At 28.5% G+C, this 19410-nt stretch overlaps 1 protein-coding gene across 5 annotated transcripts; it reads right to left on the reverse strand.

Annotated features, from left to right (window-relative positions):
- Window positions 1–14294: 14294 nt before the first annotated feature.
- On the reverse strand, window positions 14295–18584 carry LOC127243986 (uncharacterized). Of its 5 annotated transcripts, XM_051264255.1 has the most exons (7): window positions 18219–18571; window positions 16947–17048; window positions 16073–16859; window positions 15887–15990; window positions 15654–15812; window positions 15076–15145; window positions 14295–14641 (listed from the first exon to the last, which is right to left on the reverse strand). In XM_051264255.1, exons 3-7 carry the CDS (start codon window positions 16148–16150, stop codon window positions 14468–14470), a joined length of 585 nt encoding a protein of 194 aa, XP_051120212.1. In that variant the 5' UTR covers window positions 16151–16859; window positions 16947–17048; window positions 18219–18571; the 3' UTR covers window positions 14295–14467. The 5 variants fall into 5 exon arrangements, 3 of the variants coding, with proteins under 3 accessions (XP_051120212.1, XP_051120214.1, XP_051120213.1); XM_051264256.1 differs by lacking the exons at window positions 14295–14641; window positions 18219–18571 and adding an exon at window positions 14713–15001 and having other exon boundaries at window positions 16947–18208; XM_051264257.1 differs by lacking the exons at window positions 15887–15990; window positions 16073–16859; window positions 16947–17048 and having other exon boundaries at window positions 14303–14641; window positions 18219–18584.
- Window positions 18585–19410: the final 826 nt, after the last annotated feature.

Raw genomic sequence — 19410 nt, forward strand, 5'->3', positions numbered from 1 at the left:
AATATATTCAATCTACTATATATATTTTTTTTTTGTTTTTTTTAAACAATGTACACAAACAATACCATATTATATTTACTTCTTTAGTCTGACTATTATCTTACCGATGGCGACTACTGTGTTGAATTTTGCTGAATTTAATATTCAGTGTTGTTCTGAATAACACATAATATACTAATAAATAACACATAATATTATTATTGACACTCTATCACCGTCATTTATATTAACATAATATAACTATTATCACCTAATCTTACACGATACATATAACAGTTGATTTTAGCCTATGATATTTTTATATAGCACACGCTGTAATTATGAACAAATAATATATGTTTTTAATAAAAACAACATATAATGTGTATAATAAATTTATATTATTTGTATATTTAAAATATTAACACAATCAACACAGTAATCCTTGCCCATACGCATATAATTACACATATAGTAATTTCAAGTACATTCAAATAGTATTATATTATTATTATTATTATTATTATTATTATTATTATTATTGTTGTTGTTGTTGTTGTTGTTTGTTTGCTAAAATTATATTTTGTTCTTATTTTTATAATATTTTATTTTTTGTCAGTTTCACTTAAAAATAGTTTCTTTTTTATTTTAGTAAAATTAATCATATATTAATATTAAAATATATTTAATTTTTATCTAAATTATAAATATATCACGTACACTTAGTTTATACATACTGTTGGATTTTTGTCCTTCGGATCCACCCCAATACACTACACACAAATAATTATGCAGCCCGATCGAATCAGGCCTGGCTTGTGATACACAACCCACACCACAACCACACCTGTTGCTGACCCTTACCTGTGATGCGCCCCTTGCCCGTGACCCGCTCCGTGACCCGCCTAGGATCTGCGTCCTTTTGCGAGGCCTGATTTGGGCCGTTGATTACAGATCTTGATCTTAGCCGTCCATCTCCATTTGGCATGTATATATATATAGAGAGAGAGAGTCAATACACATAACCCTCTAATCTCACTCTCTCTCTACGCACTACTCTCTGGCCTTCCCCCCTCTCTCTCTCTCGACCCACTGCTCTCCTCTTTCCGGTGACTTTCACGGCAGTTCACGGCGGTTTCTCGGTGGTGCCTTCCTCCTGTAATATTGTGGAGTTCCTGTGGCACGTTTGTTTTCCCCTTTTGTGTAGTCGTTCGTAGCCGAAAGGGGCTCGCTCGACGTTGTAGGCCTTCGGGTGCCTTGTTTGTGTTTGTGTGGGGTTATATATAGTGTGTATCACGGTTGTGGCCGGTTCGTTTGTGTAGTCGCTAGTTTAGGTGTGTATAGTGTCGATTTTGTGATTTTCCGAGTTGGTTGGGGCTGAGCCTAACCAAACTAGTTCAATATTTGTGTTGTTACTCGATTTTTTTAATAAAATCTTTAGATCCGTTTATATTTTTATAACAAGTGGTATCAGAGCTTTCTAGTGGTTTACGATTTCGAAATCGAGTATTGAGTTTGGTTTTGAGGTTGTTTGGGTGTAAGTCTTTAGATCTACGAAAGGATCTGGTTGAATCGAACGATTTTTGGCGTTTCGATTCTTTTCCTAGTAGATCTGTTAGATACCGGCCAAGATCTCACTCGATCTGTGCTTTTTAGCCTCGGTCGTGTGTGATTTGAGTAGTTAGTGACTTAATCGCTACAGATCTGTGTAGTTTCGTTAAGTTTGAGTCAAGATCTGGTTAGCTTGTTACAAAATCGTTTTATTTTTTATAAACGAATTTTGTTTTCAAGCTTCCTTTTAATAATAACTGTAAATCGGGTAAAGTCGTCTCTATTTTTGTAAAATTTTGTTAAAGATCCTTGCGGATCTATTTTTGGTGAGTCAAAACCTAAAAGATTTTTTGGAATCTTAAAAGTTTTGGTAAATATCTTAGAAGATCTTTATATTTTCAAACCAAATCTCGTTTGAAATCTTTAAATCGTTAAGCCTTGTCATTTTGTGTTTTTTCATTGTGTTGACATTGTGAAATCACAATCTGTTTCGGGGATTCTAACATTTTGTTAGAAGAAAAACAAATTTATTCGAGTTAGATTTTCTGTTTTTTGTAAATTTTTGGCTAACCCCTATTTTCTATAAAAGAGAATAGGTTTGTTGTTTTGTTTACTGTGATTTTTCTACTGTCTTGTAGGAATAAAATTGGCTGTTGTTGTGCTACAAGGGTAATCCCTTAAACTCATAACCTTTTTACTGTTTTTGGATGATTGGTTTAAATTTCTGCATTTAATCTTTTGCGCCCAAAAATAAATTTGTAAAGGCTATTGTGAAACCAAGGTTACTAAACTCCGATCCTCATTTTGTGAGTGATTCTCGAGTACCTTGGTTGAATAGTCATGAGTGTATGTTGTAATAGTTAGATTATATTTTTTTTGATTACTTAAATTGCTTGCTGTGTTTGTCCTTTTTTGTGATAATTTGTGATTATCTGTTTTCGTTAAACTTACTTGCAAAATAATATGTTTTTGTGTGAAAATTAAATAAATAATTTTCTGAAATTTTTTTTTTAATAAAAAAAAACTGTCATTTTGTTAAATATAAAATCTGTTTTTTGCTAAAACAAAAATGGCTGGTAGTTCGAGTTTTACTATATTGCCATTTGATGAAAAAATGGAATTTGCAATTTGGAAACAAAAAATGAGAAGCATTTTAGTAACTCAAAGAATAATTAGAGCAATTGAGCCAGATCATGCAGCTCAAGTCCCTCTAGAGAGGAGAGCTGAGTTAGATGAAATGGCTCACTATATTATAATACTGCATTTAGCAGATCATGTAATTAGGAAAGTAGGTAAGCAAGAATATGCTTTGGAATTATGGAAAAAATTGGATGAACTATACACTCAAACTTCACTTCCTAGTAGATTATATCTGTTAGAAAAATTTTTTAGTTTTAAACTTGATTTGTCAAAATCAATTGATAAAAATCTGGACAGTTTTTCAAAATTAATACAAGATATAAAACTTACTGGTGATAAAAATATTGATGATTATAGTGCTATAATTTTGTTAAATGCAATTCCTAATTCATACATGGATGTAAAATCTGTTATTAAATATGGGCGTGATTATGTAACATTAGATGTAGTTATAAATGGGTTAAAATCTAAAGAGTTAGATTTACAAATACATAAGTCCAATAAGGGTGAAGTCATGTATGCTAGAGGTAGGTCTCCTTTTAGATCAAATAAAAAGACTAATTCTGGAAATAATAATAATAATAATAAAAACCAGAATAATAGAAATAAATATAGATCTAAAAGTAGAGGAACTAGTAGCTCTAGAACTCCAAATAAAGGAGGTAAGAGATGCTATAATTGTGGTGATCCTAACCATTATATACGTGAATGCCCTAAACGAAAAAGTAATAATGTTCCAAACAATAATAATAATAGTAGCCAACATCATGTTAGTGAGTTAACCAATATGACATTACTTGATCGTAATTGTGGTGATATATTTACTGTTACTGTCGACTGTTTGAATGTGAACAATGTATGTATGAATGAATGGCTTATTGATTCTGGATGCACTTATCATATGACTCCATTGAAATCGATTTTTTGTGAATACAAAACTTTAGAAAATTGCACTGTTTCCATGGCTGATAATAGTGTTTCTAATGTGCTTGGAATAGGTAGTGTAAATTTGTAATTTAGCACTGGTTTTGTGTTAAAATTAAAAAATGTGAGACATGTACCTGGTTTGTCAAATAATTTGCTTTCTTGTGCTGCATTATCAGATTTAGAATTAGAGGGAAAATGGAGAAATGATTGTATGAAAATTATGAAGGGATCTTTAGTTGTGTTTAAAGCTGTAAAACGTAATAATTTCTACGTTACTTGTGCTGAACCAATTAATATGCCTGTAAATACAATAAATTCTGTTAAAGAGAATAGTGATTTGTGGCATAAGTGATTAGGACACTTAAGTAATAAGGGGTTAGAAATTTTACATAAAAATGGATCCTTAAGGTAATGTAAAATTTAATCCTGTGTCCTTTTGTGATAATTATGTATATGGTAAACACCATAGGGTCCAATTTCCCCATCCCCCTAGTGAAAAACGTGATTTATCTAAATTTGTATTGGATTATTTGCATGCTGATGTGTGGGGCCCAGCTAGTGAGCCCACACATGGTGGGTCTAGATATTTTTTATCCATTATTGATGATTTTTCAAGAAAAACCTGGGTATTTCTTATGAAAAATAAATCTGATGTGTTTGATGTTTTCAAAAACTGGAAAATTAAAATTGAAAATCAAACATCAAAGAAAATTAAATATCTTAGAACTGATAATGGTTTAGAATTTTGTAACTCCTGGTTTGATGTTTTTTGTCAAGAAAATGGTATAAATAGACATATGACTGTCCCCTATACACCCCAGCAGAATGGGGTGGCTGCAAGGATGAACCAGACTCTTTTGGAGAGAGTTCGAAGCCTTTTGGCTTCATCCGGTTTATCTAAAAAATTTTGGGGGGAAGCTGTTATGACAACAGCTTATATAGTCAATAGATCACCCTCTATTCCTTTGAATGGCGATTGTCCTGAATTTAAGTGGACTAATAGGAAAATTGATTTTTCAAATATTCGGGTGTTTGGGTGTCTGCTTTTATACGTGTTAATAATGACAAATTAGACCCTAGAGCTGAAAAATGTGTTTTCTTGGGTTATCTGGAAGGAGTTAAGGGTTATAGATTATGGTTAAGGTCTAAACCTGGTTTTAAAGCTGTTATTAGTAGAGATGTTGTTTTTAATGAAAATGAGATGCCTTGTTTAAATGTTGAAAAATCTGTTTTGGATAAATCTGAAATTGATACTGAAAATTTAGACTCTAATAATACTCCAAATGAGGTGGAGTATAATACTTCTAGTATAGGTGAGATAGAAAATACAGAAAATAATGCTGAAATTCGTGTAGGATCAGCTGTGAGAGAGGAAAATATTTCTGGAAATGATATTACCATATCTGAAAATCAAAATGAATCTGATTTTGAGAATAATAATCAAAACGAGTCTGTTTTTGAAAATTTAAGTAATAATGAATCTGATTTTGATAATGGTAATCAAAATGAATTAGAAAATTACCAATTAACTAGAGATAGGGGTAGAATTCCCCTAGGTTGCCTGCTAGGCTTGGTGATTTTGATTTGTCTTCTTTGGCTTTTAGTGTATTTGAGAATTTAGATGGTAATGAACCTAAGACTTTTAGAGAGGCCATAAATTTTGAAAATAAAATTCAGTGGATAAAAGCAATGAAAGAAGAAATGGATTCATTATATGATAATAAGACTTGGTGTTTGGTTCCTCAACCTCCTAATTGTTCTCTTGTTGATTGTAAATGGATTTATAAAGTTAAACAAGAAGATAGTGGAATTAGGTTTAAAGCTAGATTAGTAGCTAAGGGTTTTACCCAAAAAGAAGGAATATATTATAATGAAATTTTTTCACCTGTTGTCAAATTTACCACTGTTAGAGTCATGTTAGCTCTAGTTGCATTTTATGATTGGGAGCTAAAACAATTAGATGTTAAAACAGCTTTTTTACATGGTGAATTTAATGAGAAGATTTATATGAAACAACCTGAAGGTTTTATTGATAAAAATAAAATGGGTCATGTTTGTTTGTTAAATAAATCTTTATATGGTTTAAAACAGTCACCTAGACAATGGAATATCAAATTTGATAATTGTATGAAAAATCTTGATTTTATTAAAAGCAAATTTGATTATTGTTTGTATTATAAGACTGTTAAATACCAACTTATTTTTCTTCTCATTTATGTTGATGATATGTTGATTATTAGTCCATGTTTAAAGATTATTGATAATGTGACTAAGTGTTTGTATGATAATTTTGACATGAAATTGTTGGGTGATGCCAAAGTGATTTTAGGCATGTGTATCACTAGGGATAGAAAAAATTCAAGACTGTTTTTAAACCAGTCTACTTATATTTCGAAAATTCTTAAGAAATTTTCTATGAGTGATGCTAAATCTGTTTCTGTTCCTATGGCTTCTAATTTTGTGCTATGTAGGGATCAATGTCCCAAATCAGAGTCTGATTTTGAATATATGAAACGTGTGCCATATTCTAATGCTATATGTTCCATAATGTACTTAATGGTTAGCACTAGGTCAGATTTAGCTTATGCTATGAGTTGTTTAAGTAGGTATATGTCGAACCCGGGTTTAGAACACTGGCATGCATTAAAATGGGTGTTTAGATACTTAGTTGGTACAATTAATGTTGGTCTTGTGTTTGGAAAACATACTGAAAATATTAAATTAGAGGGTTTTGTGGATTCAAATTATGCAAATGATAGGGATAGTAGAAAAAGTACTACTTCTTATGTTTTTACTTTGTGTGGGACTTGTATAAGTTGGAAGTCTCAATTACAACACATTGTTGCACTATCCACTACAGAATCTGAATATGTTGCAATTACTGAAGCTTTAAAAGAAGCAGTGTGGTTAAAAGGATTAATCAGTGAATTAGTTTATTTACAACATAGTGTTACTGTTTTTTCGGATAGCCGGTCAGGGATTCAGTTATGCAAAAACCCTGTATTTCATGATAGGACCAAACATATTGACGTACGTTTTCATTTTATACGTGATATTGTATCTAAAGGAATTTTAAAATTAGAGAAAATCCCATATGAATATAACCCATCTGATATGGGTACTAAAGTTTTGCCTGCAAATAAATTTGTATTTTGTATGACATACATACATTGTGATACTTTTGATTAGCCTCATATTACTTAGAGTAGTAGGTAGGCTAAGTTAATGTTTTGTTCTAACATTATTTTTGGTGCAGGTAAAGATTATATGGGCAATGATGAACCCCATTTACTCGGACGAAAAATCAGGTGGAGGATTTGTTGGATTTTTGTCATTCGGATCCACCCCAATACACTACACACCAATAATTATGCAGCCCGATCGAATCAGGCCTGGCTTGTGATACACAACCCACACCACAACCACACCCGTTGCTGACCCTTACCTGTGATGCGCCCCTTGCCCGTGACCCGCTCTGTGACCCGCCTAGGATCCGCGTCCTTTTGCGAGGCTTGATCTGGGCTGTTGATTACAGATCTTAATCTTGGCCGTCCATCTCCATTTGGCATGTATATATATATAGAGAGAGAGAGAGAGTCAATACACATAACTCTCTAATCTCACTCTCTCTCTACGCACTACTCTCTGGCCTTCCCCCCTCTCTCTCTCTCAACCCACTGCTCTCCTCTTTCCGGTGACTTTCACGGCGGTTCACGGCGGTTTCTCGGTGGTGTCTTCCTCCTGTAATATTGTGGAGTTCCTGTGGCACGTTTGTTTTCCCCTTTTGCGTAGTCGTTCGTAGCCGAAAGGGGCTCGCTCGACGTTGTAGGCCTTCGGGTGCCTTGTTTGTGTTTGTGTGGGGTTATATATAGTGTGTATCACGGTTGTGGCCGGTTCGTTTGTGTAGTCGCTAGTTTAGGTGTGTATAGTGTCGATTTTGTGATTTTCCGAGTTGGTTGGGGCTGAGCCTAACCAAACTAGTTCAATATTTGTGTTGTTACTCGATTTCTTTAATAAAATCTTTAGATCCGTTTATATTTTTATAACACATACAGTAAAAAAAAAATATCAACATATCTTACATATTTTAATTAACCAATAAAATATATTATTTTTTAATTACTACAAAATCTCAAATAATACTTTAAAATAGAATAGAGATGATCATATATAAATATATATATGTGACAAGGAGTTTCGATTTGTGCAACTACAAATTTTTTAAAATTTTGAAATAAGCTTGAATAATTTATGGAACTAAAATTTAATAGAAAATAAATAATTAATGAATTAAAATTTGTTAGAATAAAATGTTACTGTATTGGACCATCTTTTTATGTAAAGAATAATTATACAAAGTCAATCTTAATCAAATATAATTGGAGAGAATAAACAAATAATCAAGCTTCAGATGTACACAATGGAAAGTGAATTTTTTTTTTTTTTGCCTAAAATTGCATAAGTTCGAAAAACACCGATTTCTGCTTCATTATCCGTCGGATCAAGTTGGAGTTTTCAATAAGTGTGCTTAATTGATTGTTCTTTCAAGTCAATGGTGGAATTGTTTTCGATCGAATGTCTGACATTCGACCAAAATTTTACGAAACGTGACAGATTTTTGGGCTTCTTCTTTTTTTTTTTTTTTTTTTTTTTTTAATCTTAATTCTACATAAACTAGTTGTTTTCGTTGGTTGATTAAGTAGTAACTATGGCGCGTTTACATATATTCTTGAAGAACTCTTATACTCAATTTGATAATAGTAGATTTTCACTTTTGGCATTCCAACTTATAATATATTACACAAATACCATTACTTTTATATTACATGATACTAATTTTGTCTTTTTTTTACTACAATTCAATATAATAATAATATTAAAAAATCTATGTGCAAAAAAAAAAAAAAAACGCCGCCCTTTCAATGGGACGGGGGAGTAAAATATTTATTTAGTTTTTTGTTTAAATATTATTTTAATATACTCTTTTATAAAAAATTTTATACTCCCACTGAAATATTGTCATTTTATATTTCCGTCCGTCCCAAAATAAGATTATCATTTTCTAATTTAGTAATTGTAGTATATACCTAACATAATAAATACTCTTCCAACTTACAACATATTACACAAATGTCATTACTTTTATATTATACCATACTAATATGGGTATTTTTGTCTTTTTTACTATAATCAAATATAATATTAATATTAAAAAATTTACATGCAAAAAGCAATCGCCACTCTTTCAATAGGAAAGACGAAGTATCTTTTTCATTTTTTATTTATGTATATAATTTGTTACCATTCATCATATTCTTGTAAGGGTAATTGTGTTTTTCTATAAATATATTGTGAAATTTTTACAATACAATTATTTATTTAATTTTTAAAATTTTAAATTTGATTATGCATAAATTTACTATCGCATTATTGTTATATATATTATTTAATTTTTACTAATCAATTATTTTCTTCGCACACAAAAAAATAAGAGAACAAAGATAAAAAGAAGAAAGAAAAAATAAATAAAGAAGTGTTTTTCTTGTAAATATATGTGTGTTTTTTGGTTTTTTAAATTAATATATAGTTTCAAGTATTATATTATGATTTTTATTTTTTATTTTTATTATTATTTTTTTAATTTGTAGATTATGTACAAATTTCAGAAATCTTTGGTTTAAAAATATTTGAGGAATCCGTACAAAAATTATGATAAGTTATAAAAAATAAAAAAAAAAATTGTTTTATTTTATATTTTATATTTTTATTATTATGTTCTTTTTATTTATATTAATCATTTTTTTTCATTTTTATTGTAAATATATGTTTTTGCAATTAATTCGATTCCGAGTATTATGTTTTAATATATTTTTTTATTTTGTAGATTATATCCATATTTTGAGTCTTTTAATTTGAATGATTATCCGGGGATCCATACAAAAAATTATACTCTCTCTGTCCCACATACCGTGTCTGCTACACTGTAGACACGGTATTTTAGGAGAGGTGTAATTAGTAGATAATTAAGAATGTATGAGTGAAAATAATTATTCGATAATATAAATAATTATAAATTAAGATTAAGATAACTAATTAGTTTAATTAAAATCTAAAAAAAAAAATTAAAAAGTTTAAAATGAGATTAAAGTGTGTAATCATTTTCCAAAAAAAGAAAGTGACATGGTACGTGGGACGGACAGAAACGACAACGTGGACATGATATATGGGACGGAGGGAGTAATAAGTTTTAATATATAAAAAATTTATGTTTATTTTAGTATTTATATTCTTATTGTATATGTATTTTTTAATTATGTATTGTGTTTGTTTTATTTTTTTCCAATCAATCTTTTTAATTAATTATTTTTCATTCTCATCGAGTATGTACTTTTTTTTAATTTTGGGTTTCGAATATTACATTATGCTATATATTTTAATTGTGTAGATTATGTCTAAAGTTTGAATATTTTAAATTTAAAAGAATATTTGAAAAATTTATAGAGAAAATTATGATAAATTTTAATATATAAAAAATTATTTTTATTTTATTAGTTTTATTCTTACTGTATATGTATTTTTTAATTATATATTGTGTTATTTATTCTTTTCTTTTTTTTTTAAATTAAGTATATCTTTTTCATTCTTATTAAGTAAGTATGTAATTTTTTTCTAATTGATTTGTTTTTAATATTATATTCAAATACTTTTTTTGATTTTGTAAATAATGTTCAAATTTTGAATCTTTTGATTTAAAAGAATATTTGAAGAATCTATATAGAAAATTATGGTAAATTTTAATATATACTTTATTTTTTTCTAATTTTTTTGGTCTAATTAATTTGATTTTGAGTATTATATATATTTTTTTAATTTTACGTTTTTTTTTAAATTTTTTGGAGAATTCATATAGAAAGTTATAGTAAGTTTAAATATATACAAATTTTATTTTTATTTTAATATTCTTATTCTTAGTATGTGTTTTTTAAATTATCTATTTTTTCTACTAATCTTTTTAATTTATTTTATTTTGTAGTATCCAAATTTTGAGTATTTTGAATTAATTTTTTTTTTGAGAAATTTATAAAAAATAATTATACTTCTCCCCTCCTACATAATTTCTCTCTATTTTTTATTTTCGTCGGTATCACACAATTTGCCCCTTCCTTTTTTGGAAATATAACTTTGCACTTTAATCACACTTTAAATTTTATAATTTTAATTAAACTATTTAGTTATTTTAATTTTAATTTATAATTATTTTCACTATATAATAATTATTTTTACTAATACATTTTTTAATTATTTACTAATTATAATTTACCTAAATTATAGTATCTACAATAATAGATCCAAATTACATTGGACGAAATGAATAGTAAATTTTAATATAAAAATTTATTTTTATTGTAGTACTTTAATTCTTATTGTATATGTATTTTTTTTAAGGGTAACTTCCAAAAAAATCTTTAATTCTTAATACAAATTTTTATTTACTCCTTATATATATATATATATATATATATTTTTCTTCTTTACTCCCTATTCTAATAATTTTTTTCCTTATCACTCACTGCTCATCTAAAAGTATTTAAATACCCTTATTTACTTTATTTCATATTTCTTATCTTTCTTCCCCAATTTCAAACGTGAACCCTAATTTTATTTTTTTGTTTCTTATTTGCGAACAAAATGGAACCGATGAATGGCGATATCAACTACCGGACAATGCTACAAGAGATGGAAATAACTAGGACGGTCACAGGTAATGAAAATTTTATTCAATTTAGAATACATAATCTTTGAATGATATAAATATTTATATTTCAAAATTTTTACAGTGTTTTATTTTATAAATAAATCATTAGATTATTGCTTCTTTGTATAGTAAATAACTAAATTTTATTATACGGTAATTATTATCTTCTTAATCTATTGAGAGTTATTGTATTTTGTAGTTTGTTAATCTATCGAGAGAGTTATAAAACAAAATTTCTATCAGAAGAAAAATACTTACCGTTAGCAAATATATAGTATATTAATCTCATATCACTATAGAAACGTACATAAAATAAATATGCATAGAGATAAGATATTAATATTTGAAAGTGAATGTACATTCTTGTTCAAAATCCTTTGCGACAAGTTTAGACTTTTATGCCCTGGAGCTAAATGTTCTGTCTTTTATTTATCTTTATGACCTTTTTTAATTTCGTAATCGTCATGTGGAAATTTTAGGCTCATATAGAAATATTGTAGTTATAATATTTTTCTTTAATGATGTTTTTTAGTATTTAATTGGTTATATTATGTTGATAGTTTTATTTTTATATTTTTACATAATAGTAATAGAAAAGTAAACAGGAAAAAAAGAAGAAGCTATACTTAACTAATTATGTATTTGCTATATTTTATTATTATAGAAATAACAGAAGATCAAGAAGGATGGGGAATATTGGTTGCGTGCAAATATAAAAATGAACTGCATGTAATGTCACTCCAAAAAGACACTATGCTGGCAGATATCTATGCAAGTTTTGCAAAAAAATGGAGCGATATTGATCCGATATCTAAAAACTACAATATTTATTCTCAGCGTACAAGTTATATGTAACTTTGGATGGAGATGAGAATTTAAAAAATATGTGCCGACTGCATTCAATCTTGAAATTGAACATGGTTGATATGGTTGCTATATGAAGGCGTGAAACATACATTGATCATAATATTTTTAGACAAACGTCCGGGTATGTAATCTAAATTATGTAAGTTTTTTTATTCAATATAATATATAATTTTGGTGTTTTAATTCTAATAAGTCAAATTATGTATGAAGGTCTAATATCATGGATGGGATGAATAATACAAACACTGCAGTAATTTGTGAAAGTAATCCGTTAGATGCATGGCGTCATGACATAAATGGAGAAGGACAATCATTTAAGAATGCAGATAAGTTTCGAAAAGTTTTGAAGAAGTATAGTGTTGCAACTTTGAAGTCATTTAAGTATGTTAAAAATGATCAACAAAAAGTTATGGTCATTTGCTCTGTGAAAGATTGTGAGTGGAGAATATATGCTTCAAAGCATGTTATTGATGGATTATTTTGCATTAGAAAATGCAACTTAGATCATAGTTGTGGGCAAGAAAATGTTCAAAGTAAAAGTCATCCAAAAGCAGACTTGACATGGGTATCACATATTGTGAAAGAAAAGTTGAAAGATGAACCTTCCTATAAGCCCAAAAATATTCAAAAAGACATCCTACGTACATACGGCATTGAACTCAAGTAGAAGAAAGCATGGATAGGAAAGAAAATTGAAATTTAAGATATTCATGAGGCTGAGAGATACTTTTTTGACAAGTTGCGTTGGTATTGCGCTGCAGTGAAACACACTAACCCAGGAAATATTGTTAATCTAGAGATTGAGCCTAGCACTAATAAGTTCCAAAGGCTATTTCTGTGCTTCGAAGCTTGTCTGATTGGGTTTATCCGATGATGCAAACCATTAATTTTTCTTGATGGGGACACATATAAAAACTAAGTATCAGAGTTGTTTATTAAGTGCCGTGACTCTCGATCCAAATGATGATCTATTTACCATTGCATATGTAGGTATATTTATATGAATTAATTTTTATATATACATGTTTTGATAGAGTCATAGATTATAATTGTAATATCATTATTTAAATGCAGTTATGGATGCCAAAAATGATAATAATCGGAAATGGTTTTGTTCTAAATTGAAAATCATCATTGATATGAATAATCGGAAATGGTTTTGTTCTAAATTGAGAATCATCATTGATATGAATAGTCGATTAGTCTGGAATGCATACACCTTTTTCTCAGACCGTTATCTTGGATTGCTTAAGGCTATTCCTACGTTGTTTCCTGGTAGTCACAATGCTTTTTGCCTAAGACACCTAGTAGATAACTTTAAAAAAAACAGGTAAACATATTTATATTTTGTAATAATATATGATATATATATATATATGCACATAGTTTTTATGTTTTATTTGTTTTTTTTTAGGTGATGAGAAGTTACCCACATCACAACAAAAAAACATCGACCACTGTTTTCCAAAAAGCTGCATATGCTTCAAAGAGAAAGGTGTTCGAACAAAAGATAAGTAAAATTTTGGAATCTATTCCACTTGTTAGGGATTTTATTAAACGTTCTCATCCTGAGTGTTGGGCCAACTCTATCTTTGAGGGAAATCGGTGGGGGTGATTAACAATAATATTGCCGAATGTTGGAATAATTGGGTTAGAGAAGCACGATCCATGCCTATTAGTTGGAATGGTTGACAATATTCGTAGAAAAATTATGATGACGATGCACGATACACTTTGTAGAAGTATTGATTTATCTACAATAAAGTATTAAAAATGAAATAAAAAAAGTACAAGCCCTTGTCTTAACAAATCATCGTTCTGACAATAAATTGTTTGATTCCATAGAATAATAATAATAATATTAATAATAATTATTATTATAATAATAATAATTCATTTACTTGGGTTTAAATCACAATGGTAGAATATAACAATTTAGTGAACATGAACAAAGTATGAACAAGTACACGAGACATCCGGTAAGAGTGTTGTTAATGGAGTCTAAAAGTACCTACCACATCAGAGAACAAAACTTGATAATAAATTTGGCTCATGCCAACATCTAACGGATTAATTCATGTCTGAAAAAAAAAATTGATATCAATATTTAAAATTAGAAACGCACAAACCAACTTCCTTTTGTCCATCAACAGGAATTTCTTTTCATTCATTTCGAGCATCACTCAACAAAGAAGCAACAACAATAGCTCGATAGTGTTCAATATTCACTGTATTCTCATAGTCCCATCAAGTAGATATATCATGGATGTAACATTCAGACCAGAGACACACAAACATACCACAATCAAGCTTTTTTGGATCTTGTTTTCGACAAAATTGGGTACTTGACTTGCCGTGATTCCTTGACTTCCAATTACAACCATGGACCTTAAATCGAAGAAAATGAAGAAGAAACTTTCCCTACATTACATAAATAAAATAACATATATTAGTACTACAAGTTGTATATTTGAAGTGAAATTGTACTCGCATTAAAATAAAAGTCTACTAGAGTGTTTGCATCGCCCCTGGATTTTGAAGAAGGCATAGAGTCGCGGTGAGTAATACATTTTTCCTTAGAATCAATAACAAGAAGGTGCCAATGGAAGCCAGTCAAGACTAGAACAAAGATATACCGACAACCACGACACATTGTTGATGCTATTCTATTAACACTATTTTTCACAGGATCCCACAAATAACCAAGAAAGTCATCAAATTTATTAGTGGTACAAAACCAGTTTTAAATCCCTTGGTGCGTAGCTCACTCATAAGGCTTTTCTGAAACATAATAGGCGTTATTAGTAGATATTTTATATAATAATACTAATAATAAATAATAAAATAGACCTTACCGTAAAAAAAAGATGAAACATATCATATCTTACACTGTGATCCAGATTATGAAGGCGTTTGTACGCTTCCCTACAAATAATTTCGTTAAATCTATCAATAACCTCACTACGTGTAGAACGGTTGAACAAAACATCAATAAAATAACATATATTAGTACTACAAGTTGTATATTTAAAGTGAAATTGTACTCGCATTAAAATAAAAGTCTACTAGAGTGTTTGCATCACCCCTGGATTTTGGAGAAGGCATAGAGTCGCGGTGAGTAATACATTTTTCCTTAGAATCAATAACAAGAAGGTGCCAATGGAAGCCAGTCAAAACTAAAATAAGGATATACCGACAACCACGACACATTTCTGATGCTATTCTATTGAAACCATTTTTCACAGGATCCCACAAATAACCAAGAAAGTCATCAAAATTATTTAGTGGTACAGAACCAGTTTAAATCCCTTGGTGCGTAGCTCACTCATAAAGCTTTTCTGAAACACAATAGACGTTATTAATAGATATTTTATATAATAATACTAATAATGAAAAATAAAATAGACCTTACCGCAAAAAAGATGAAACATACCCTATAATGTGATCCAGATTATTAAAGTGTTTGTGCACTTCCCTACAAATAATCTCGTTAAATCCATCAATAACCTCACCACGTGTAGAACGGTTGAACAAAACATCAATAATGGATGTTCCAACTACATGTTGATCTTCAGAATTCCAAATAGTGACCCTACGAAATAAAAACTATAAAATGTATTTGAAAATATCATTAAAAATAACCAAAACTAAAACAATATTACTTACCTAAATTTTGCATTGCAAAGAAAGTTATCAATAATCTCACGTCCATTTTCAGAAATGATTTCTCTCCCCTTGAAGTTAAGATTCTTGTGATACTTATCATATTCCTTAGGAGAATATCAATTTCTTATTTACTTGTAAAAAAATAATAATAAATATTATTATAATAAAACAATTATTCTTACTTACCACAATAGGGAGGTTAACTATTGTTTTATTCTTGTTCTTTCTTATTTGATTTGGCGGAGGAGAGGTAGGTGGAGTCATAAATGAACTACATTTTTTTCTTTTTTTATCATTTCGATCACAAACATTTTGGGCAATGGATGATATCAAGTGTTCTAAAATGCATATATTATCAAAGTTCTCTCCAATCAAGTTCTTCGCGCACTTATTTTTCTCAGCCCTTTCAATTGTGTCCTCTTTATTATGAGCTTTGACGTCATCCTCTTCGCTATTTAATTTCTCTTTATCTTCATAGACTTCTTCATAGTCACCGTCCTCAACAACTTTCACATAATCAATACAACTTTCATTTCATCAATAGCTATTTTCTTTGAATCACTAGGCCCAACCTTTTCAACTCGCTCATCCTCACTTCCAAACATATCTCCTCGAATTCATGTAGTAGCGTGCGAAGCTTCTCAATCAATGCCTTATTTTTATATTACTTCATTTCTTAGTCTCATGCATTCCTCATAAACATCCTATAAAAATATGCATATTAAAACATTATACTGTAAATTAAATAAAATATAAATATTATCTCTTGTGCAGGTTGCAGTGGTCTAATCAATAACTCATCTACTTTTCTGACTGTGAATTCAATAATATCCCATTGCTTAATTTGTTCGGGTAACTTCAAACTTCTTTCACCATCTCCAATAAATTTTGTCTCGATCCACCTCATGAATCGGGGAACAATAGGTACATCACATAGCTTTGCTAGAGAGAGAATTCTTTCATAAATTCATCCCTGCAATATTAATTTTTAAAATGTTACCTAATTGTGAAAATTTAAATTATAAATTTATAAAATATTAGAAAAAAATAAAGCATATACCATTAGTCCAACTATGCAACCATCCAAGTAGACTCTTTCTCGAGATTTGAAGTATGTCATTGACTTCACTAAAAAATCATATACAGCTCTACCCCAAGCATACTTTCCAATGAAATCCAAAATGTCAATATGCCGAAGTAAAAATGGAGTAATTGAGTAATTTCCAATTGGAAATAAAACACAACAAAACACAAACAAAATAAACAAAGAAAGAAATTTTCGAATGTTTCCTTCACTACTTTCTTTTTTAAAAACACTCCTCATATGTTCAATAATGATTTTGTGTTTGACGTTACTTACCTTTCCATTGAACAAGCTTGTAAGTAATTTAAATGTTGATAGGATGTTATCATCTACGTGTAGACCTTTATAATTAAGTCCTATTGTGACTGAAAACTCTTCACATGAAAATGGTAGAACAATATTCCTACCAAATGTGAACTTTCGTATTGACCCATCAAATTGAGTCACTAACGCTTCAACATGATCCCATGGAATAGTGCCTTTTGGCATATCCAAAAAATGCTTACATTGAGTTTGGCAAATGGTATCAAAATGCACTTTTTTCATAATTTTTTTCAAAGAACTCATTTCTTTTTAAAAGAAAATAGTAGAACACCGAAAATTACTATATCTGTTAATAAAAATTAAACATATAAATCAATAAAAAATGTTAGAAATAAGAATCTTCGTATATTTTCTACGACATAAAATTGTATTACATTAAAATAATAACAATAACATCAAAAAGTAAAAGTGAATAAAGAGATAAAAAAATGTAATAAAATTTGTATAGAAACCTCTAAAATTATAAAAGGATTCCTATTCATTCAAAAACTTTAATTTGAAAATCAAATCAAAATAAGAGTTTATTTAAAAAAATTAAATTAACTCCAATCAACTATCATGAGGATAATAATACACAATTTATTATTAACTCGGAATTAAATCACGTTATTTTCTATGTCCTCTAAATACATATATTTTTTCTAGAAATAACGAAAGAACATACTAACATTAAGCCTAAATAAAAGTAATTAAAATTAATTTTTAATTAAACCTGCAATTTAGTTTACTTTGGAACATAAAATAAGTAATATAAATTGCAATGCCCTTGTATAGATATTAAGCAAAAATAACTTTTTAAAAAGATAAATTATATTTTATTAGCAAAAATATATAATGAATATTTAAAACTGCTCAAATTTCTCACTTTACATAAAAAAAAATAAAAATTGATTAATACTGTCAAAATAAAATTAAATTTTTTACCTCGATGTTGAGCCTAAATCAATATTAGAAGTCATTTGAGTATGGACTCGACTTTGACGTGTGATATTTATGCACGATCGCGATCATTTAGATTGGTGTTGGTGCCCCCGTTGGTTGAGGGGAGATTCATCATCCATCGTGAAGAATATAAATAAATAGAGATGAAGTTCAAACCACACTTTCAATTTTTATTCGCCATGATCGTCTTCACCATCGGAGAGAAGTAAGAAGTTGATTTCTCGGTTGTTGTCGCCGACTCACCGTCGCACGCGTCGGTGGGTGGAAAGATTTGAGTGCAGTAGCGGTTGGCTCTAAATTGATTTGGGAGTTATCTAGGGTAAGATAATATAAATAAATAAATAAGATATAAAAATGATATAAAATTAATTTTACAAATTAAAATTATAAATAGGAAGTAATTAAGGAGATATAGAGAATTGTGTGGAACAAAATTAGGATGGAGACTGAATAAGAAAAAATATTGAGTCATAAAGATTTTAAGGGAATTAACCGTTCTTTTAATTAGTTATTTTGCATTTATTTCCCTACTAATTATTATTATTTTATTTTTGTTGTGTATGATATTTTTTGTAATTGATTTTGTTTTACGTGGAGTAATATATTTCATTATTATTTTTTCCATTTTTTGGATTATTTTTAGATTTTGAATTTTTGCATATTTGAAAATTCATATAAAAAATATAATAAGTTTTAATATATGTTAAATTTATTTTTATTTTAATATTTTCATTATTATTGTGTATTTGTATTTTTTTAATTATCTATTGTATTTATTTTAGTTTTTACTAATTAAGTTTTTTTTAAAAAAAAAAATAAATTATTATTGTGTATTAATTTTGATTAATTTTCAAGCATTATATTCTTATGCTTTTATTAATTTTGTAGATTTCGTTTAAATTTTGATTTTTTTTTTAATTTGAAAATTATTTAAAGAATTGGTACAGAAAATTAATAGATTTTATTATATATATATATTATTTTTATTCTTATTATTTATGTATTTTTAAATTTTCTATTCTTTCTATTAATCATTTTTTTTTGTTATTTTGTATGTGTTTTTTAATTGATTTGATTATGCTTATTATACTTAAATGGAGTATATTTTAATACTAATAGATTATCTCCAAATTTTGAGTATTTTGATTTGAATGAATATTTATGAAATTATACA

The sequence above is a fragment of the Andrographis paniculata genome, unplaced genomic scaffold (genome assembly GCF_009805555.1).
Source record: "Andrographis paniculata isolate CXL003 unplaced genomic scaffold, ASM980555v1 Contig98END, whole genome shotgun sequence".
Taxonomy (NCBI): Eukaryota; Viridiplantae; Streptophyta; class Magnoliopsida; order Lamiales; family Acanthaceae; genus Andrographis; species Andrographis paniculata.